Here is a 20,736-nt window from a genome sequence, read left to right as displayed (position 1 = left end):
TTATGCTTGTCCTTGCAATCTTGTTGAGGCTACCGACTTGCTGAACTAAGACCATATGCGTGAGTGAAGAGGCCGAGCAGACAATGAATGATGAAGGTATTCGCCAATTCCGCATCTGACGCCCAGCATCGTACCTGAGGTATGTGAAATACTCTGACAGTACATGGTATAGGACGAAAGTTAACTCGGCTCAGCGACTTTGCCGGTTTCAGGCTCCAGGCCAACCTCTCGAAATGTATCGACCTAGGCCGATTTGCCTTCATGGAGACCGAAAAGCAGATAGGCAAAATTAATATACTTTCTGGGGCCTTCAATGGGACATTAAGTGTGAAGAGAAATCTAGACTCATCTCCCTGACTTTTCCTAGTTTGAGAATATCCTTGAAGCACTCTCCGACCCTGAAGGTGCTAAAAGACTGCTTAGACGGGAGATGGAAACTTGGAATCATGTATCTTCGGACTGTTTGAATTCCTCCAAGGAGATAGACGGCAAGTTTGGAGACTGGATTAACCATGCCTCTGAGCTCCACCAGGCCTGTGTTACAGCAGAACCAACTTCAGAAGACCAACAAGTCTTGAAGGATATTGAGTTAGCGGTCGCTGGGGTGTCGATTGACTATCAACAGAATATTTCTACTCGTCAATTGGAGAAGTGCTTGGAAGCCGCGACCGAGGCATTCAAGAGAGCTTCTGATGGATCCCCCAAAGAGTTAGTACTGCGACTGCCCAACCTTGCAAGACTTCAACTAATATGTTTAGCTGGGACGCCGTGGGCCGGCAGGTTGTCGAAAAGCTGACAGACAGCTTGAGCACCGCTCTGAACCAAGTCATGCCTACCCCAAGTGCAAGTAAGCCTAAGGATTCGAATGATCCTGCCTACAGCCAGGTCGTCCGGGATCTGATCTACTGGGAGCTGCTCAGCACTGCATTTGTTGGCACCACCGATGGCATTGCTTGGGACAAGGCTGGCCAGGCCACGACCTTTGCCGCGAAGATGTTTGCCCATTCGCAGAAGTCTTTCGGCTCTTTAGCCTCTAGTTCGGGACCTAGCCAACAGTACAGATCAGCATTGGATTCGGCTTGCAGGGTAAGGTCACTCTCAATACGTCGAACATCTGACTGATTCGTTTTAGATTGGAAATGGGATTGCGGCCGAATTAGAACAAGCTGGCAAGTCTATTGGATATACAGCACCCAGTAAAGACTCTGAGACGGTCAAATCTTGGCAGAGAGACTTTCTGAGTAACTACGCGACCGTGATTACAATGAACGCCACGGCCAAGTCTTTCCAGGGATCGATTGGGAGCAGGGTACACTTCTTTGAACAACTTTCGACTGATAATTGATGACAATTAAACAGAGCGCAGTGCCAAGTCAACGCGATACCTCAGCTACCGAAGCAGCACAGGTTCAAGCAAAGACCGCCCAAGCTCAGGCAGTCCTCGAATCGGTCAAGATAGGGCTACATATAGCGTCTGAAGCACTGACTGCCACACGAGAGACCTACCAAAACTCCACTGGGATTGTTGCTGAGCATCAAGGAAGACTTAACCAGGTTAACGCCAAGCTGGAACGTCTCAAGAACTCAAGCCTGGAGATGGTATGAATTTGACGATGTGATACCGGTATGTGAGCTACTGGCTAACAAACTATCTTAGAATGCAATCAAGGGAATCCTGGTCCAGGCGATTGCGACGATGGTGGAGATCAAGACAGAGATTGTGAATCTCGTACGATTCTTCAATGCCATCCCGGTAGCCATTAGATTTGTCACGGAGAAGTATGTCAACCCATATGTTGAGGCCATCAAGGCTGGCAACGATGGAGACAGTGTTGGGCCATATTCTATGCTGGACTTTCAACGAAGTGTGAGTCAACCTTGCTATATAATGAACTGTTCTGACTATTCATCTAGTGCATCTTCAACAGCACCACGATCATCCGATCCTACTTCTCGACCTTTGCAGATTCCACTTCAATGTGGGCCCGTCTGTCGCAAATGAGCATCTTACCTATGCTGCGCATGGTAGATGAGCTGTTATCTTTCGCTGGCATGGGGATGGACTCAAGAATGATCAGCAGGAAAGCAAATGAGACGCAGGAATTTTCCAGGAGGGCCATTGATGAAATTTCGAGGAAAGCGAAAGATGTAAGGACTAACATGAAATTCCTGGCCCCTTCCATAAAGCTGACATTCCTACAGGGACAATCGAAGACCATAGGAAACATGGAGACCAGGGTGTCTGAGACCAACGAGAAGAAGCAGACGCTACCTTCTATCTCTCCTGAGATTGCCGCGGCCATTTCTTCTGGCGTTGAGAACTCTAAGATAGCTTCTCAGAAGGGCCTACGAACTGAAGCAGATGAGAGTCTTTTGGCAAAGTCCCTCGCCTGAGGAAATGAAGTTTAACAGGGCAATGTTGAGTAGTGACATTTTCTAGAATAACTAAATGCCTAGATTTGCCTACTTCAATATAGCTTAAAAGGGTAATAGATCTTATAGTTTAAAGTCGTTCAAAGTAATAATTTTTATTTTATTGTTTTAATTTTAAATATTTTCTCTTAATAGTTTTTATATTTAAATATAAAAAGAAGTTTAATGCATCATAAATCTATTTATAGTAAAGAACCCCTTTAATTATATTAAGCATTATTAATTCCCCTTATAGCAAGCCATCAAAAACTAAAACTGTTCTGAGCAGCTGACAATGAGCGGTCGCTGATTGCTTCATTTCCACAAATACTGACTTACCTACCGCGTCTTAATTAGCACCCTATGTCCTGCGCTTAACACAATGGCATCCTGCTGCTTTCCACCACTACGGCCAAGGGGCAAGGCTACTCTACAATCTTGGTCACGCTCGTATCACAGCGCAGTCGCAAGGTTCACCACCATTGATCGAAGGGGCATGCCTATCTCCTGCGATACTGGGATCATGATCGGCGAACCTGATGAGAATTTTGTTTACGTTGAGCCTGAAGTTGGCAACGCTATTAGATCCGCAATTATCCACCAACTTGGGTCAGGCGCTTTCAACCATTCTGAGGCGCTTCCCCTCCAATTTAACCACGATTCTAAACACTTTTCTTATAGTGAGTATTTCTAGTATAACTAATCCTGATGCTAATAATATGTTAGAGTCTTTGCCGTTTCCTCGTATCGACATACGTCAAAACTTGGGTCAACCTGAGAGCAAGATTAGCTCTGCGACACTCTGGCTCTCCGGCAACTGGCACGCAATCACGCTTGACGGAACACCCGAAGGTCAGTATTCAAAGCAAGTATCTTTCTATTACGCAACTCTAATCAATTGACATTCTTTTCCTTACCTACAGAGGCCTTTGAACGAACGTCGAGAGAAAGTGCTAGCAAACTAAAGGGTGCCTTGGAGAGATTAAAGCATAGCTAGTCATCACAGCTGGCAAGAGGAGTCCATGTGAACCATACGGCTCTATATCTGCATTTCCCCTCACTAGATAAAAAAGAAGAAGAAGAAAACCAACCAATACTGAGTTTCATAACACTGATATCAAGATCCTTAAGCCACTTGCGATTGCACTCAATCCTCTCCCCGATCTCACATGCGTGGCATAAACAATATCACTCATATTGAACTTCATTCACTCTTATCTATATATTGTTGTGTTTTCGACGCGATAGAAGGGATCGGTATAGTATTGCTCCTGTAGAACGATACCAATTGCTCAGCGTCCTACTGGTTTGTTGTAACAGCGACGTGGTCGCTCTGTTGCTGCTGGTTGAGTTCGTCGCTAGTGAATAGCTTCTTCTAAAACTGGTACGTGTTGATGTTCAAGAATATATCTGCAGCTAGCAAAGGAACTCTTTTATTTCCATCCTGATAGGCGTATGCATTTGTCAAGGCTGGTTTACAGGGGATGTATCTGAATTGGTACTAGCTAAATGCGAGTTGAGTGGGGAGTTCAGACTGTTGCCGAACCTCGGTGCTTGTATTGCCAAGATCACAATTCCCACTTCAACTGATTGTTAATAGTTCTGGCTCCTCCATATCAATCGAATTGTAAGTCATGGTCAATGCAACGTCAGTTGCGCCCGAAAAGGCCAGTCCAGCATCCAATATTTTCGAGATTGCAGAACGCAAGGACCTGGGCGATGTAAGTTGAAGTTATATGCCCCTCCAAACCAAGACTAAGAACCTAATCTAGGATGTCTTTACCAATGTCTACGAGCAGTGGCTGCCTCCTGCAGCAAGGGGCATCTATGGCGGTGCTGTAATTGCGCTTAGTCTCGCTGCTGCTCAAAAGACCCTAACAAGCGATTATCATATTCATTCTTGTCAGTGCACCTTTCTTCATCCTGGATCTGTTGATTGCCGACAAACATTTCATGTCACACGAGCTCAACAAGGCTCTACGTTCGCCACGTGCACGGTTGAATGTCGCCAGCAGGACGAGACTATTTTAATTATCACCGTTAGCTTCACTCGAGAGACTGGCGACGTCCCGGGGGCTGTCGAGCACACAGCTGCCCCTTTCGAAATCCCTGCTCCCCCCACCGAACTATGTGAAGAACAGCCAGAATGGACCTTGACAGAACCATTTCAGCGCCGTAGAGTCGATGCTATAGATGCGCCGGCTTCTAGCAACTCCTCACATAACCGACGCATTTTCGGCCAGTGGTTTCGCTTCCCTGGAGTTATTCCTAAAAGCGGTGGGCCTGGCGTTCATCTTCATGCCCTAGCCTTTTTGACCGACGGCTACTTCATTCTAGGCAGCACGCCTTCATCGTATATGGCGACTCCCACTCGCATTAGAAGACGTGCCATCATTTCCGCCCAAGCTGAGATCTCAAGTTCAAATGGTCAATGAAAGTAAGGGCCTGGGTTCTACCATCGAGGAATGGGCTAAGCGACCGCGGATGGCTATGGCAGCGAGTCTTGACCATAGGATCTACTTCCATGAGCCCCTACGGACCAAGGCAGATGATTGGATGGTTTCAGAAATGGAAAGTCCTTGGGCAGCTCACGGAAGAGCCTTGGTTATCCAACGGATGTTTGCACAAGATGGGACTTTACTGTCTACATGCACACAAGAGGTTTGACTTTCCTAATGATTTGACGATGGCGGCTAAGCTTGTATCTTGGGAATACTTCGACTCGCAGAGGATGATTTTCCGAATAGTTCTAAGATATAACTTATGAGAGCTGAGGCTTGTTTCTCCAAAGGATCAGGTGTCGTATCAGCAAGTCTCCAACCTTCTAGCTCCTGATGATAGGATTCATGGCTAGATATAGAACGGAAGCTGTACTTTTCCAGAACGACGTTTCTTCATGGGATGTCCTCGGGTACTGGAGTGCTTAAGAACGAGCACTATCCCAAAAGGCAGTGCGCCTAAGAATCAAGACCACTCTATTCGTGTTCATCGTCATCTTTTATCTCTGCATCGCAAGCTGCTTTCCCGTCATCGAAGCCACCAGCAGAACAAGCTACAATGCCAAGTGTTCGACGATTTAAACCCACCACGATTTACAGTCTCTGTATCATAAAGATTTCCTCATTGAATCGTGGTATAGATCAGGATACGCCAGGTTTGTCTGCCCTAGGAACGTATGAGCCAGGGCTGCTTGTTCAGAAAGTCTTGAACCTATATCAAAGCGTGACTGTATTGGGAGAGAGGAAACAGATGTTGAGGATAGTGACATTGGTGTGTTCCAAATTCCAGAGCCTAGGGAGTGTGCCATAGATGCCGGTGGTGAAAATGGTGAATGGGAGTCAAGTGGCGGGTTTTGTATTGTGGGATATACGATCTGAGGGGTGTCTCTCAGTTGATTGTGCTCTGGTGGGGAGCGTTTTGTGTCCTGTTGGTCGAAGGAAAGTGGCATGTCGATTAATGAATTCTGTGGCCCTGCTGGGCTTGCCGAATCTTGTGAAGATCTTGCCGTATGCCATTCGTCGTCCCCATAACCTGGCGACTTCTGTGCATGCCGTTCACTCGACTTCGTCTCTTCCGGGTCCCCAGCCTCGTTCGCCAGACTAAGTACCTGCGTAATGACATTCTGTACGTCGGCCGCCAATGCAGGATATTGTTTCAATATTTCCTCCTGTAGCATCTTGTCGGCAAAGTCTACAATCACCGTGCTCATTCTCTCAACCACGCCTTCGAGTCGCTTAAGCCTTTGCACCCTCGCCGCTTCAGCAGCCTGTCTCCGTTTCCGAAATTGTTGCTGTGCCTCTCTATTTCGTTCACGCCGGCTCTGAGCTTGTTAGTCTCGGGGAATTCGATATAAGCGTATGCAAGTTACCTTGCCTGCATCTGTGCCCATTGGACCAAGAAAATTCGGACTCTTTGACTCCGGCATCGTTATGTTAAATGTTACGTAAACCGAGTTGCAAATATTATAAAATTGGTCCGAAATTTGTTCAGGATCGGGACAACTAACAGAGTGAATGTGTATGATTATGAGCTGCAGCAGAAACATAAGTAGACTCGCAGTCCGGTCAAGAAGTGGTCCATCTGCGTGGCGGAGTCGGCAGCCAGAATGACCCCGATAATTCCAAACTGACCTCAATGAAGCGCCTGCAATGGCGATCTGACGGGCCAAGTCAGCAACTTTAACATTGAAATGGTGGCAGAGAAGCGTTTATTTCGCCCGAATCGGTTAGTAGTCATCTTGCTCCAACCTTACATCTAGAACTCACAATTCCAAGAGCCACTTACAAGACTCCATCTTTGTGGTTTCTGCATTTCGAATTGTGCCTCGTCACCGGCTGATTCCGATTTGGGGAATTATGCCAAGTTAGCTGACTGTACCCATGCAAGTTTGTTGGCGAGCTAGATGGCCTTCATCATAAGCCGCGATTCGCGAGACATCAAGAGCGAATAGCGAGACACACTGCTTGTCATAAAATTCCATTTGTTCTCCGCCTTTTTCGTGGGAGTACATTCTGCTGCCTGCTCTCTGCCACTAAAAACTCTGGATTTCACGTTATTTTTGTAAATCTTATTGCAGGTGTACGCGGTACATAGAATCTGACCATCTATACCAGGGCCTTAGCAGTCTAGAACCTCCGCACCCAATGGCACTGGCAGAAATACGAGGCAAGCTTGGTACCCGCTTGTTCTGTTATGATGGCGCTCAGCTTTTTGCACGATAGCGACGTAAGCATACAGAGATAAATCATCTGCCTTGATTCGGTAGAGAAGAATGTATACGCAATACGACGGCTAAGGCGCTTAGGCAGCCTCTTAAAAAAGGTTAAAACCGGTTTAGCTACCGGCTCACCGCCGCAAAAAATAAATCCACTGGTGACTATAGCATCGGCCGCCTTTGTGGCTTTTGTGATCAACCCTGGTCCGACAACTAATCGCTTCAAAAATTCGGATATAAGGCTTGGCTGCATGATACGTGGGGCTCTTCTGAAATAGCTTGATCACCTTGTTTGGCTTTTACAATCTGACATCATCCCCCAAGTAAGCAGAGACTTCAGTCTTGTTGATACTACTGTGCCTATCATTACCAAAACTACTTCACGTACACGGCATCCAGGACTGTCTGGAATCCCTTCTCAACCTCCTGCCTTCGCACATTTCCCTTTGTAGCTGTTCTAGGAAGCGTCCCCTGCGGAACAACAACTATGTATCGCGTATCGTCGACTCGCTCATGTGTATACCTTCGCTTATGAAATGGAGTGATCCGCTCCAGAATATCTTCTTTAAGCTGCTGCGTCGAATCCCCATCGTCAGTACCGTTGGTGCTTTGTAGACACTCTTGCTTTGGCTCAACAATTATAGTAGGACAAGGGCGCCCGACACCGACGGCAACCACTGCGCTGACAAGATCCTCGCCACAGGTCTCCATGACATTAGCCTCTATAGACATGGTATCGCATCGCAGGGAGGCTTCCATCTTGATCCAGTTATCGTTGCGTCCCCTGAAAAGATACTTGCCAGGCTTGACCTCAACGAACAAGTCGCCTGAATGAAACTTGCCATCGGCAGATCTAAAGCTGGGCACTGGGCAGTTGGCCGCCTCTGGGGGAACAACTAGCTCAAGTAGCTGCTCGCCCGACGCCAGCGGATCTCCGATGGGGATAAACTCGTTTTTGGCAGTAGGGTGGCACTCAAGGTAATCGTCGTTCTTCCTAGCATCTGTCATCAAAGCAAAGCCCATTTCTGTGGAACCAAAGACATTGAACATTGAGATTCCGTTCTTGCGCGCCCACTCCAGATCTGCGACATCGAGGCTCAAGCCGCCAGAGCCTGCATTGTCAACCTTTTTCAGAGACGCCAGGAGAGATGGATCCTTGCGTGCTTCACTGAACAGGGCAGATAAAGCAGGCGGGAACATGTATACACATGTCAAGCCATGCTCGTTAAGCATGGTGCGCACTTCGGGGACCGGAGCAGGGAGAGTGCTTGGGATGATGACGCATGAACCTTCTTTGGCAGCAATCCAGCTGAAGACAGATCCGGCAAGGTGACAGAAGCTTCCCCTATCAATCCATCAGCACGCTACCACTTAGTGACACTCACTTTAGACTTACATGTGGACACTAACCATCCTCTCCCTCTTCTTGTTTGACCGCTGCTCGAAGAATGTTGACAGATCTAGGGTGTAGTTGACCCATCGCGCAGTAAGAGGTACTAGTTTTGGTATTCCTGAAATCGAGCCAGACGTGTGATAAATGAAGAGCACATCGTCGTCATTGCTGGGATGCCAGGGGGTCACTGGAAGTTGCGCTGTATCCGTGTTTAAGTGGTTGGCGCTGGCTGGGAATGTCGGCACCGGGCTATCCTTTAAGAGAGAAGTGTTGTCTGACTCATGCAGTAAGGCCACGGCGCTGGACTTCTGCAGGAGCTCATAGATAACAGTTGGATCTGTCATGCGCAGAGACAATAGCTGAGGGATGTATCCTGCCCAGTTGAGACCCTGGATATGGACGGTATCTGAGTAGGCATAACCCCTCAACCTAGATGGGGAATCAGCTGATGATGTAGTATCATGATCACACCAACTCACCAGACACCGACAACAGCCCTATCTTGAACGCCTAGGTTAGAAAGCTTGTCCTTCCAATATTTTGCCGTCTGCTCAACATCCCGCTCGAACTGAGCAAAGGAAACGTCTTTGAACTTTGTGCCTTGAGGAGACTGCTCTGGGATTTTGAAAAGTGCCAGATCTGGATGCCTCTTGACGCTCGCTTGAAGCCCAGAAGCCGGAGTCTTGAAAGTGCTCATGATTGTCGATTGGCTTGCTATTGCTTGCCGATAAGTAACAACCCAGCCATTACAGAAACCGACTGCCCTTTTATAGTCAACGACTCCATCAACTACCACTCAACATGCTTCCGGATAGATCGGTACGGCCCGTATAGGTTTCCTCGACATTAATCTTCCTAAGCGGGAACAAGATCATCGAAACGGTACACCCGCATATACGGGTATGCAGTGGAGGTGCCTCGGCCTCAGTGATCTTCGTCGAAAAGTTCCAGAATGAGACGACTTGCGATCTCTGAAACGGTCGAAAATCACGCGCATGCCCATAAATTAGCTGCCGAAAGCTTATCCAGTGCTCTAATTCCTCCTATAGGGTGCTGATATTAGGCGCTCGATGCGGTGTGGTTTTCGCATAATCAACAGATGCGGATATGATGACCCTTTTTTCGGTTTCCATTACGTATACGAAATATGATGGTGATGGTTTAACGACGTCTCCTTGCCTTGCCGTATAACCGAGAGGGTGATCGGGAAATAGAATATTTTCCGGGTGGATTATATGTATGCAAATGACTCAAGCAGTGATATAAGTTGAGTCAGGACGATGGATCAGAAGAGACTGAATCCTTGAATATTTAGCATGGAGGTCCATAGCTGTAGGAGTAGTACTCCACCAACAACAAGGTGGACTTAAGGAATACCTGAGAACAATAAAAGCATGTCCATGGAAAATAGATCGATTTCATCTTGTCCGCGGACAAACTTTTCAATTTGGATTATGGAAACTGACAACTCTGGTTAATTACCTTCCTAAATCGAATGCTGATGTCAACGCGTTGTGATGACGAATGCAAGGATGCTCACGTGGCAACGCGTTAGCCTGCTTGTTTCATTTTAACGATCGTCTCCTCTTCATCGAGTCATAATCAACAAACAAGCAACATCACCATGGACAAGCACTCACTCAACCCGCCTGAATGGGCCGAGCCGCGCAGAAAGTCACGCATTAACAAATGGAAGCTCTTCGGTGCGGGTATTCTCACCGTCGCGGCATTCCATTGGCTCGCGCCTAGCTGCCCTCATCGCCAACAGCATCATCACCATCATGAGCGCACAACTTACCCAGGCGAGCTTATCGAATGGTGGCCTTGCGGAGAGATCAGTAATCGCTCTGTAGAGTGCAGCAAGATTGACGTGCCGATCGATCAGTTTCATCCTGATGCTAGCAACAAAACCTTCAATGTCCCCATTATTCGCATGCGGGGCAAAGATGGAAGCAAGAACATCCTGCTCAACCCCGGTGGTCCCGGCGGCAGTGGCTTCGAGTTTCTGCACAGACGTGGAGAACAATTGAGTACCATTGTCGGCGACGGCTTTCACCTTGTCTCGTTTGACCCCCGCGGCATTAACTCCTCATCCCCCCGCGCGTCATGCTATCCCAGCAAAGAGGCGCGTCAGCAACTTGGGTCAGTGCACGACATCGACATCATCAAGGATGGCGCTGAGATTTATGCCTGGACACACAACTATGTGAGAGCCTGTGAGGATACTATGGGCGAGCATGGGAAGTACATCAATACTCCCCAAACAGCTGCCGATATGAACAGCATCCTTGATGTTCTTGGTCAGAAGGATATGTATTACTGGGGGTTCAGCTACGGAACCCTTCTCGGCCAAACTTACGCGACTTTGTTTCCTGAGAGGTCTCACAGGGTTATCATCGATGGAGTTGTGAACCAATTCCTCTGGTACCAAGCTCGCTTCGATATGGAGGACCTCAATGACACAGAGAATGTCATGGATGGTCTCCTCAAGGAGTGCATCAAGTCCGGTGACGCATGCCCCCTCTCATCCATGGCAGATTCTTGGGAAGGCCTCAAGGACAAGTTCCTCTCCTTCGTTGGTGAACTGAAGGAACAGCCGATGAACGTGTACGTCAACAACAGCATCTACGGTCTTCTCGACTATCAGAAGATCTGGTATGGTGCACTGTTCCCGGTTCTATACAAGCCTCAGTTCTGGGGCACGTTTGCCGAGCGTATGGAGAAGCTCATGAACGGTAACGCGACTGAGGCTCTCATGGCTTATGGGATGGATGATGGCGAAGACAGCGATGCGCTCTACACGGTTTCGATGAACGATGGTCTCGCGGGACCCCTCCACTGGCCACAAGATCTCGACTCCCTGTTAGATATTGTTGTGCCAACATTTAACCGCAGCGTTTTCGCTCCCGATGATCTGGTTTACCTTTTCGCCAAGCAGCAATGGCGTATTCCCAAGACGCATAACTACGTACCACGAAACGGTGTCGAGACAGCACACCCTCTGCTCATTCTCACCACAACCTATGATCCGGTCTGCCCGCTTGTCTCCGCTAGATCGGCTGAAGCTGCATTCAAAGACTCAAAGATCGTCGAGGTCAAGGGATACGGCCATTGCTCTGTCGCAGTTCCATCGCTCTGCCTCGCCAAGCACGTCAGGGCCTTCCTCTACAATGGAACTTTGCCTGCCAATGATACGCAATGCGAGGTTGATGGTCCTTACTTTAAACCGAATGGTACAGCGAGCGTCGTGAGCTTTGAGGATCCTGAGGATCAGGCCATTCATCTCGCACAGATGGCATTGGCGCGTGATCCCGAGTGGCCACGCCGTGTGTAAATTTATCTCGCCCACATATGATTGAATTTTACTCCCTAGTTAATGCTGTAGTGCCTTTATTGTTGTATAGTCTGACTTGGCCAATTGAATTTTTGGGATCAATCTCTGAATTGCTATGACGTAGTGGATCCAAAATTTCACATCCGTCTGTATGTCCACAGTTGACCTAGGGTAAGCTTGCCGTACAATTAAATTGGTGTTGAATAAATGCTTTCAGGGTCTCACTGACGTACTATGGATCTGCAAATGTACGACTTAGACTGTAAATTCACTTCAAGACATGAACTCAAGTGGCTCTTATTCTCTATGTGGGATTATCACTTTGAGTATGGATCCCCTCAAGACACGAACCTAGGTAGATTGTTTACACACCAATTTCAATAAGATCCACAGAAACACACCCCTGAAGAAAGGACAGGTATATATCTTTGCTTGCTCTGTTTAAATTTAGTTCTTTGTAGCGAGCTGTTGTTTGGCACAGTACTTTCCCTGCGAGGAAGCCAGAATAAATGGCTACGCTGGGACGTATAAGACAATACTAGAACTCAACTTTCATGAATTGGTCGCGTGGCCCAATGGCAAGGCGTCTGACTACGAATCAGAAGATTCTGGGTTCGATCCCCAGCGTGATCATTCTTTTGTTTTCCACTACAGGCAGTGAGTTTCAAGACTTACTTTTTGCTGTTCCATATCGAAATTGACTTAATAAAGTAAGATGTAAGGCTTTTAGATTCATTCCCCTCATCATTAAACAGATATGCTTAAGTTTAGACAGGAGTTAAAATCGCTCCATTTCGCTCAATCGAGTATCTCGTATTGAGTTCGGAACAGGGATCGACAGATGAAACATCACCAGTTGCATTAAAGTTTCTTATCATCTACCTTGTTTTAGAACGCGGCCCGTCTGCAACGTTAATTGCTAATCTGCAGTCTTCGTCTAGCTAACTGCCATGGAATCAAGGTTCAGGGGTGCAACGATAATTGAACCTTTAGGAAACCTTATATGCATATCGTATGTACGGGTCCCTATTGATACGGTGGCAGAGGCAGACGTAGAGTGCAGCTTGGGCCAAGGGAAACCTTTTCGTTAGCAGGTTTACGCTATGTTTAAAGCAATCCGCTACTTGCAGCAATATGACAAGAACATTGGCCTCCTTTGACATCTTTTCTTTATTTTTCTAGTTTTTTTGTTATTTAGTACATTTTATCCTCCCCTCCCACTAGTAGCTTCTCCATATAGCATCCCAAAGCCTTTTCTAGGCTAGTATAACAAAGTCTCAAACGTACTGAAAAATACAGTTGCCGAAAGAGTTCACGTTCTGGTCTGGAGGGCAGCCAGTGCAGGAGTTGGTCCAGACATTGCCGCTCTTGATACCATCACTGCCGTATTGGCAGCTGTAAGTGCGGGTGCAAACGGCACCCATGTTGACTTTCGGGTCAGCGAAGGTTGCCTCGGCATTGGGGCAGATGAGAATTGCATTCTTTAAGTTCTGGCGAGGAGTAAGGCCTGGGAAAGCGGTGGCAACACCGAGGAGGGTGACAAAGATGGTTGAAGTGAGGAAATGCATGATGAAACTATTCTGAGTATTAGAGGCTGCAGGTATGAGATATGATTCTGGATATCTTACGTCTGTTGCCAGTGAGTTGAAATGAGAGATTCAATGAGTGTTCCAAGTGTACAGAGATCTGTGAGACTGTGAAGTGGTTTGTATGTTTTGGCCTCAGAAGAAGGGTTGGTACCATACTCCTTTTATATATTAATCTTGACCCTCTTACCAGAAATGAAGTGCCGAGTCACCATCTTGACAAACACCGCACATCTGATTCTTCACGTACCAGGCCGTGAGTTTGACTATCAGCAGGGACTGATGCCAAGATGCTGTAGCTCTTACCTTCACACCCTTCACGAGCTCAGACAACAGAATTCCTATCAACATCCTGGTTGCGGTAAAAGTCGAAAGACTTGTTCATAGGCATGACAGAAGGATTGTAACCTAGTTCTCACACTGATGCACATTTCATTTCCAATATTCTCCTGATTTATCGCTTCTTTCGTTCTGCAAAATCTTCAAGCATTCATTTTTATATGCTGAATCTCTAATAGTGAATGCATCGAAATTCCTCTTTTAAGGTTCCTCAATGGAGTGGCCTACTATGATTTGATAGATGAGATGAATACACTATCTATAATATTAAGCCACGGGAACCTCGAACTGATCGTCCATGTTCGCCGTACTTTAGTAGGCTGTTCGTATTTGTTCTCATAGATATTCTGAGAGTACCCTTTACAATGGATAACCTTATTTGAGATTAGAGTTCACTAAATGAAACACCGGGATTAGCATATCTTGCTTGACTTCCCCTGCCGCCATTCGCGGAAAATCAGTTTAGCTAGTTAAACTTGTTTCTAGAAATATCTCGTACTACTCGAACTTTAACCCTCCTAGCAGTAGTGGTATATACATGCGGTATATTTTGCTTCCCGGCTAAGATCGGCTCTTGGAAAACCTTGACTTGTGCTTTGACTTTTGCTTTGACTTTGAAACAATCATTCGTATTCCTGGGCTGATCCCTGCGAGGCTACGAAGGTTAATTTGCTCCTTCCATTTTCAGAAGAATGATACGTCATGCTGTTAACCTTAAGTTCAAACTGTAAGCCCGCCGTACCTTCTATCCGTCCCGATAGCTACTTTCATGCGACTGCCGCTTGCTTTGCCACTGGAAGCTTTCTTCGAGAACGCTTGATAGGAGGAATCCTATGGACCACGAAAAGGGTTTGCCTTCCTAATCGAGACATAGGTCTCAAGATAAACTCAGCTTTGGAGACGATCATCATCTCATTTTTACTTCCATGCTATTGGAATCGTAACACCTTCTATCTAAGTCATCTCCATGGGGCTTATGAATGCCGAAAGACAACGAAAAGTTGTCCAGAAATGCCGAAGACTGATCATCCAGCTGTACGACGAGACGGCTCGAGCGTGGGGACTAGTTATCACGAGAAGTTCAGGAGAACTGGGCAGGTCTTGACGAAACGCGCAAGTCGACGAGGTAAAGGGTTGGCGGAACTAACAGTCACTTGTGAGTCAAACAAAGAGAAGTATAAGAAGGGACTATCTATCCACAAACTGACTTACCTCTATCGTCATCACCATCATCCCTTATCATCTTCCCTTAAGAACTTTCCCTCAACACCATTATCAAAATGCTTGTTACCAAGATCGTGTTCTGGGCTTTTGCCACAGCAACTGCCACTGCTCTGCTTACCGTCAAGGACTTAGCCACCAAGCTTGGTATCTCAGAAACCGACATCAACGAGATCCTCTCTACGTCCGATGTCTCCTCCATAAATGTCAACAAATGGGCAGACTTCCTTGACGTCAGCCTCAAAGACATCACATCTTGGCCCCAGTCTGACAAGATCGCTGCCCTTGAGGACGTCAAGAAGAACCTCAAGACTTACATGGAATCTGACACCAAAATTGAGAAGCGTCAGGACAACCGCCAGAAGCTGCAGCAGGAAATTGACTCCAAGATCGCTCAGTATCGTTCTGAACATGAGGCTGATCACCGACGCCGACTCGCTGGCTGCCCTTCTGTTCGCTGTGGTGTCTGCGGCGCTGGGTTGACTGTCGCTTACGTTGCTGCCCTTACTGCCTGTGGAGCTGTTGCTGCTACTGAGGAAGCTATTTCTGCTGGCACTCTTACTCCTGCGGCAGTTGTTACTCTTGGTGCTTGTGTCTCAGCCGCCCACGGGACATATCTTGGCGGTTGGACTTTCTGTCTCGGCATGAAGGACTAGAAGAGCCCTTGGCGAGCAGTGTTGTCTGCGGGTCAGCTTCAGCTACTAGACTCAACAGTGGCAATGATGGGGGCACTAATGTCCATCAGAATTCAAGCAGTGGATCTTTTGGACCTTTTTACATTGTTGTTGGATGAGTAGGAGCTTTGTTGATGGCTGCCGATAACTGAAGTGGATGGGCTATTTTTTCTTTGTCTTTCTCTACGGTCGCTACTCCTTGTATCCTTTAGTCTGCAGTCCCTGCATTTTACAGTCTCTACCACCGTACTATCAATATTGAAAGGGCCTTTTCTCAACTAAGACCTATCTATTTGTCAGCCTCCGCAAAACAAATTCTATAGTACTTGTCCAACGGCACCAATTTTGGACGCCGGAGAGATGAATACTAATCGTAGGGCTATTCATCCCTATCAAATAGACGTCTGTATGAGCTATAGCTCCAGTGAACTTACGCAGTCAGAGTAGCAGCGCTCTAATTAACGGGGCTACATTTGGACCCGGGAAAGGAAAACGTCATAGTCACGATACTATCAGACCGTCATCCACACAGGTCTAGCCCGCTTACGTATCTACAGTGAAGCATAGCAACACTCTCCTTGGCGGTGCTACTATTGGATGCCGAAAAGTATCTCGGAATACCGGCACCTCCAACAAGGATGATCCCCCACAAGTTCGGTTTAGACCAAACCATATGGGGTCCGCTCGCCTGTAATTCCCCGCAAACCTGGAGTCTGGGGAAAACCTTTAAATAATTCCTGCCAAGTCCATTCTGTTGCAGCCATATGCATAACGCCAAGCTTGACAAGCCTCTATAGCCTTATTTTGATCCCACAGCTCAGTATGGACTTCAAGGCCGAGCACGAGGAGATGGACCATCTCGAAGAGAACATTGAGCACAATGCGCGTCTCACGAGGAGAGTTTTGTTCAAGACCGACACGCGGTAGGTTCATCCATTCGCCATCCGTCACCTGGCGCATCACCAACTGATCATGCTACCTAGAGTCCTCCCATCTCTTGCACTGTTGTTTCTATGCTCCTTTCTCGACAGGACGAATGTTGGCAACGCGAAGATTATCGGCATGGAGAAAGATCTAGGTCTCACCAATCTGCAGTACTCCCAAGGTCTAGCCGTCTTCTACGCCACCTACGTCTTCAGCGAGCTACCCAGTAATCTAGTCCTCAAGAAAGTATCGCCCAGGATCTGGCTGCCTACTCTGACAGTGGTCTGGGGAATCATCACCATGTGTCTTGGCTTTGTGCGCAACTTCGCCAGCTTTGCAGCTGTACGAGCCTTGCTAGGTGTCGCAGAAGGTGGTCTACTACCTGGAATGGTTCTCTATCTTTCGAGCATATACACACGCGGCGAGCTGGCGTTGCGAATTGGAATATTCTACACGGCGGCATCGCTTTCCGGAGCTTTCGGAGGTGAGTTTTTTTGGGGTAACCAACTTAATCTGGTTCTGTTTATCTGACGGTATTAAGGCCTGCTTGCTCGTGGACTTGCTGCTATCGGCCCGCGAGGTGACCTAGAAGGTTGGCGTTGGATCCTGATCATCGAGGGACTGATGGTAGGTTTTGGTTTTAACAATGACTACAGCCTTGGCTAAACATTGTCACAGACCGTCGCCGCTGGATCAATTGTGTTTTTCACTCTACCAAACAATCTAACAACCGCACGATATTTCACCCCAGAGGAGAGAGAGTGGGCCGTGAAGCGTCTGGAACAAGACCGTGGTACAACGTAAGTTCTGTTAAAGCACCTTGGTGACCAGCTGAGTTGACGACGTTTGATAGCATAGCATCAGAGCTAGACGAGAAGTTCAGCTGGGGCGAAGTGCGCCGCGGAGTCTTTAATGTGCAAGTTTGGCTCACATCTACTGCTTACTTCGCAATCCTATCTGGCCTATACTCATTCGGTCTCTTCGTATGTATCATTGCTTCTATTTGATTGTGCATTACTGAATTGCATAGCTTCCGACCATCGTCAACGACCTTCATATTGCGTCAAGCGCCAATCAAGCTCAACTCTGGAGTGTGATTCCATACGCTGTCGCTACCCCAGTCACAGGTGAGCGAAGGAAATCCGTTCTCCCGCAGTCCCCAACTAACCTGCGCCCGCGTTCAGTTCTCGTTGCGTTCATATCGGATCGATCAAAAGTCCGCGGTCTCATCATACTTGTCGTTTTGCCAATTGCCATTGTTGGCTACGCTGTTATTGCAAACGTACAAGCAGCCAACACTCGATTCGCGATGACGTGTTTGATGGCCCTGGGCATGTACGCTTCTGTGCCATGCATCTTGGTTTGGAACTCTAACAACTCGGCTGGCCACTACAAGAGAGCTACAACTTCGGCGTTGCAGCTGGCTGTCGCAAACTGCGGTGGTTTTGTTGCAAGTAAGACTGCCCTCCACCATACCTGCTCGAGGTAGATTGTCTATCATGGGACCTAACCTCTGTCTGTTATAGGTTTCGTGTATCCCTCGAAGGATGGTCCGTTATACCACAGAGGACATAGAGTAATCTTAGGGTTACTATGCTATGCGTGGGTCGCGTAAGTGTCTCCTATAACCGACTGTTGTACATGCACCAGAACTTGAAGCATTATCTAACTCATTGGCCCCATAGTGTCTTGCTCAACGTACTTTGGTGTGCAAAGACCAACCGGGATAAGAAAAACGGAAAGCACAACCAATATACTGGTTATGGAGATGATCGAGACCCAGACTTCAAGATGGTTCTGTAGACAGCCATATGTACCAATGATGAGATACGTCCATGACGCACCAACCCATGAGCCCTGAGTACCTCTATAGGCATCGTCAATCAGTTCCATAGATGCTTATGGTAAGTTTAGGCTTGTATAGACTTCAACGTCCATGCAAAAGGTAACTCTGGTAACGTAAGTAGCTGGAACACTCGCGGGCAGGATTCCCTATTGGTAGCACATTCTTATACTTGAGACTTGTAACAATGAATCACCTGGGGCTGACAATACACACTCAAACCCCGTCGGCCCCATTCTCCACCAACGCCACTCTCCTTATGACCAGCCAGATGAGCCTGGGGCAAAGGCTTCTCAAAGCTGTTGATCCAGATTGTGCCGGCCTCAATGCGGTCTGCTAACCGCTGTGCATGGTCAACGTCCTTTGACCAGACAGCTCCTCCGAGACCAGATAGCGTGTTGTTGGCTCGCTTAATAACTTCGTCTTCAGTCTTCCACTTCATCAATGGAACGATGGGGCCTGTAACAATATTAATCACTTATAGAGATGATTGAGTTTGTAAATCTTACCGAAGGCTTCGTGCGTAACGACGAGGGCGTCATCGGGAGGATTGTCGATAATCGCAGGCTTGATGACGAAGCTGTCTCCACTGTCATCTGGCTTCTCACCCAGCGCGAAACAGTGTCCGTTACTGATTGAATCTTGGAAGAAGCCCTTCACAATGTTGTACTGCATCTCGTTCTGAATTGGGCCAAGCATAATACCAGGCTCGAGGGTTGACGTAGGTGCTACCTTCCAGTCCTTGACGGTGTTGACCATTGTCTCTAAGAACTCATCGTAGATATCTTCGTGGACAAAAACGCGCTTACTAGCCACGCAAAGCTGGCCTGAGTTCATGAAAGATCCAATTGCCACTTGCGGGGCCACGATCTTTGGATCGACATCTGGGCAGACAATACTCGCACTGTTGCCTCCAAGCTCTAACGTGACAGGCTTTAGAAGATTTCCGGCCACCTGCGCGATCTTCTTTCCTGTTGCAGTTGAGCCAGTGAAGGTAATCTTATCAACTCCTGGATGCTGACATAGTGTAGGTCCCAGCTTATCGTCACCGTTGAGGGCTTGGAGAACACCGGCCGGAAAAACACCCTGTAGTAGTTCGACGACCTTAAGGATGGAGTAGGGGGTGAAAGGCGAGGGCTTCACAATGATTGTGTTACCAGTTATGAGGGCTGCGGCGACCTTGGCGATGGAGAGGACCAAGGGATAGTTCCAAGGACAGATAGCTGCGATGACACCCAGCGGCTTCTCTCGGATCGTCAATCGTAGCTCGTCGTCATCTTGGATCACTTGCTCTTGAAGTGGCTCCTGATTTGCTGTTTTCTATTAGGCCAGCTTTCCTCTTAGCGAAGACCTTGCTTACCATTAAACTGTAAGAAGTTGATCGAATGCTCAACTTCGAGAGTGGCAAATTGGATCTGCGACAGTCAGAACTGCTGAGATAGCCCAAGTAAAGGTGCCACTCACAGGCTTTCCTCCTTCCTTTGTGATCAGCTGCGCCAATGCAGGCTTATGATAAATCAAGACATCTCGCGCATCAAGTAGGGCATTCTGTCGCTCGGACCAGGGCGTCTTGGACCACTGTGCGAAGGCAGTTTTGGCTGCAGAAATTGCATTCTCGATGTCGTCAGACGATGCAACTGGGACATCCCAAAGCTTTTGTCTCGTCGAAGGATCTGTTCCTTGTGTCACTTTCCCATTGACGGAAGCGCCGTTAACAGTATTAACAAACGAAGTAAAATCTTCCATGTTGACGTTGAAAGCTGAGTGTTGGCGTGACGTATGGCTCGCAACTGAGATGGTACTTGTGACTTAACACACCGAAGCATGAATTAAATATTAAGATAACCCACTTGATTCCAAACATGAATGAAGTACCGGATGAGAGTTCGGCAGTTGGAGCGGGACTTCAAAATGCGGAGATCATTCTTGAAGAAGTCAAGTCGGAGGGGAAGATAGCTTCCCCAAGTTCCCCAACCGAGGCTACTAACGGGATCCCACATGAACTATGATTGTTTCAGCTTAGCTGAGAGATACAGTGCCTGTTTTTGGGTCACCAGATCTCAATAACAGATAAGAATGAATATTGCTTGCATGAGGTCGGCTATTGAGCATCCTGAACTGCCGTGCCTTAACGCCGTGACTAGGAACTACTCACGCTGCGAAATCAGCAAAAAGTGTCTTGTGTTGGGAAATACTACCTGAGTGATCTTGTATTTATCACGTTCCTATCGCGACAGTTGTGCTGCTTTCTGCTAGCAGCTCATGATTTATAAACAGTCCCGGTGGGATAATTTAG

General features: G+C 47.4%; 10 protein-coding genes, besides 1 other annotated feature; 6 read left to right on the top strand and 4 right to left on the bottom strand.

Moving 5' to 3' along the window:
- Positions 1-430: 430 nt before the first annotated feature.
- FFUJ_11607 (uncharacterized protein) lies at positions 431-2,394 on the top strand (the record flags this gene model as incomplete). XM_023570524.1 has 7 exons in its annotated part: positions 431-708; positions 759-1,086; positions 1,133-1,309; positions 1,360-1,599; positions 1,658-1,867; positions 1,915-2,148; positions 2,203-2,394. 7 exons carry the CDS (start codon positions 431-433, stop codon positions 2,392-2,394), a joined length of 1,659 nt encoding a protein of 552 aa, XP_023437625.1.
- Positions 2,395-2,794: 400 nt separating this feature from the next.
- Positions 2,795-3,409, top strand: FFUJ_11606 (uncharacterized protein; the record flags this gene model as incomplete). XM_023570523.1 is given in 3 exon segments in its annotated part: positions 2,795-3,092; positions 3,094-3,264; positions 3,336-3,409. Coding segments are annotated over 3 exon segments (543 nt in total).
- Positions 3,410-4,046: 637 nt separating this feature from the next.
- FFUJ_11605 (related to acyl-CoA thiolesterase) lies at positions 4,047-4,847 on the top strand (the record flags this gene model as incomplete). XM_023570522.1 has 2 exons in its annotated part: positions 4,047-4,133; positions 4,185-4,847. 2 exons carry the CDS (start codon positions 4,047-4,049, stop codon positions 4,845-4,847), a joined length of 750 nt encoding a protein of 249 aa, XP_023437624.1.
- A 671-nt stretch (positions 4,848-5,518) lies between these two features.
- Positions 5,519-6,337, bottom strand: FFUJ_11604 (uncharacterized protein; the record flags this gene model as incomplete). XM_023570521.1 has 2 exons in its annotated part: positions 5,519-6,232; positions 6,281-6,337. The coding sequence occupies 2 exons, from the start codon at positions 6,335-6,337 to the stop codon at positions 5,519-5,521; spliced, it is 771 nt and encodes a 256-aa protein (XP_023437623.1).
- A 1,164-nt stretch (positions 6,338-7,501) lies between these two features.
- On the bottom strand, positions 7,502-9,216 carry FFUJ_11603 (uncharacterized protein; the record flags this gene model as incomplete). XM_023570520.1 has 3 exons in its annotated part: positions 7,502-8,471; positions 8,523-8,948; positions 8,999-9,216. The coding sequence occupies 3 exons, from the start codon at positions 9,214-9,216 to the stop codon at positions 7,502-7,504; spliced, it is 1,614 nt and encodes a 537-aa protein (XP_023437622.1).
- A 927-nt stretch (positions 9,217-10,143) lies between these two features.
- Positions 10,144-11,853, top strand: FFUJ_11602 (uncharacterized protein; the record flags this gene model as incomplete). The annotated part of the gene is made up of 1 exon (XM_023570519.1): positions 10,144-11,853. One exon carries the CDS (start codon positions 10,144-10,146, stop codon positions 11,851-11,853), a length of 1,710 nt encoding a protein of 569 aa, XP_023437621.1.
- Positions 11,854-12,414: 561 nt separating this feature from the next.
- Positions 12,415-12,486, top strand: a tRNA (tRNA-Arg).
- A 644-nt stretch (positions 12,487-13,130) lies between these two features.
- FFUJ_11601 (uncharacterized protein) lies at positions 13,131-13,421 on the bottom strand (the record flags this gene model as incomplete). Its single annotated transcript, XM_023570517.1, has 1 exon — positions 13,131-13,421. One exon carries the CDS (start codon positions 13,419-13,421, stop codon positions 13,131-13,133), a length of 291 nt encoding a protein of 96 aa, XP_023437620.1.
- A 1,637-nt stretch (positions 13,422-15,058) lies between these two features.
- Positions 15,059-15,655, top strand: FFUJ_11600 (uncharacterized protein; the record flags this gene model as incomplete). The annotated part of the gene is made up of 1 exon (XM_023570516.1): positions 15,059-15,655. One exon carries the CDS (start codon positions 15,059-15,061, stop codon positions 15,653-15,655), a length of 597 nt encoding a protein of 198 aa, XP_023437619.1.
- An 840-nt stretch (positions 15,656-16,495) lies between these two features.
- FFUJ_11599 (related to allantoate permease) lies at positions 16,496-18,400 on the top strand (the record flags this gene model as incomplete). XM_023570515.1 has 9 exons in its annotated part: positions 16,496-16,596; positions 16,657-17,081; positions 17,139-17,224; positions 17,276-17,397; positions 17,451-17,580; positions 17,628-17,724; positions 17,782-18,051; positions 18,124-18,208; positions 18,283-18,400. The coding sequence occupies 9 exons, from the start codon at positions 16,496-16,498 to the stop codon at positions 18,398-18,400; spliced, it is 1,434 nt and encodes a 477-aa protein (XP_023437618.1).
- A 206-nt stretch (positions 18,401-18,606) lies between these two features.
- On the bottom strand, positions 18,607-20,186 carry FFUJ_11598 (related to aldehyde dehydrogenase (NAD+), mitochondrial; the record flags this gene model as incomplete). XM_023570514.1 has 4 exons in its annotated part: positions 18,607-18,899; positions 18,950-19,753; positions 19,801-19,855; positions 19,905-20,186. 4 exons carry the CDS (start codon positions 20,184-20,186, stop codon positions 18,607-18,609), a joined length of 1,434 nt encoding a protein of 477 aa, XP_023437617.1.
- Positions 20,187-20,736: the final 550 nt, after the last annotated feature.

This window comes from Fusarium fujikuroi, chromosome FFUJ_chr11 (genome assembly GCF_900079805.1).
Source record: "Fusarium fujikuroi IMI 58289 draft genome, chromosome FFUJ_chr11".
Lineage (NCBI taxonomy): Eukaryota > Fungi > Ascomycota > Sordariomycetes > Hypocreales > Nectriaceae > Fusarium > Fusarium fujikuroi.
The sequence above is the reverse complement of the archived record's forward strand: the minus strand, read 5'-3'. Positions and strand labels throughout refer to the sequence as shown.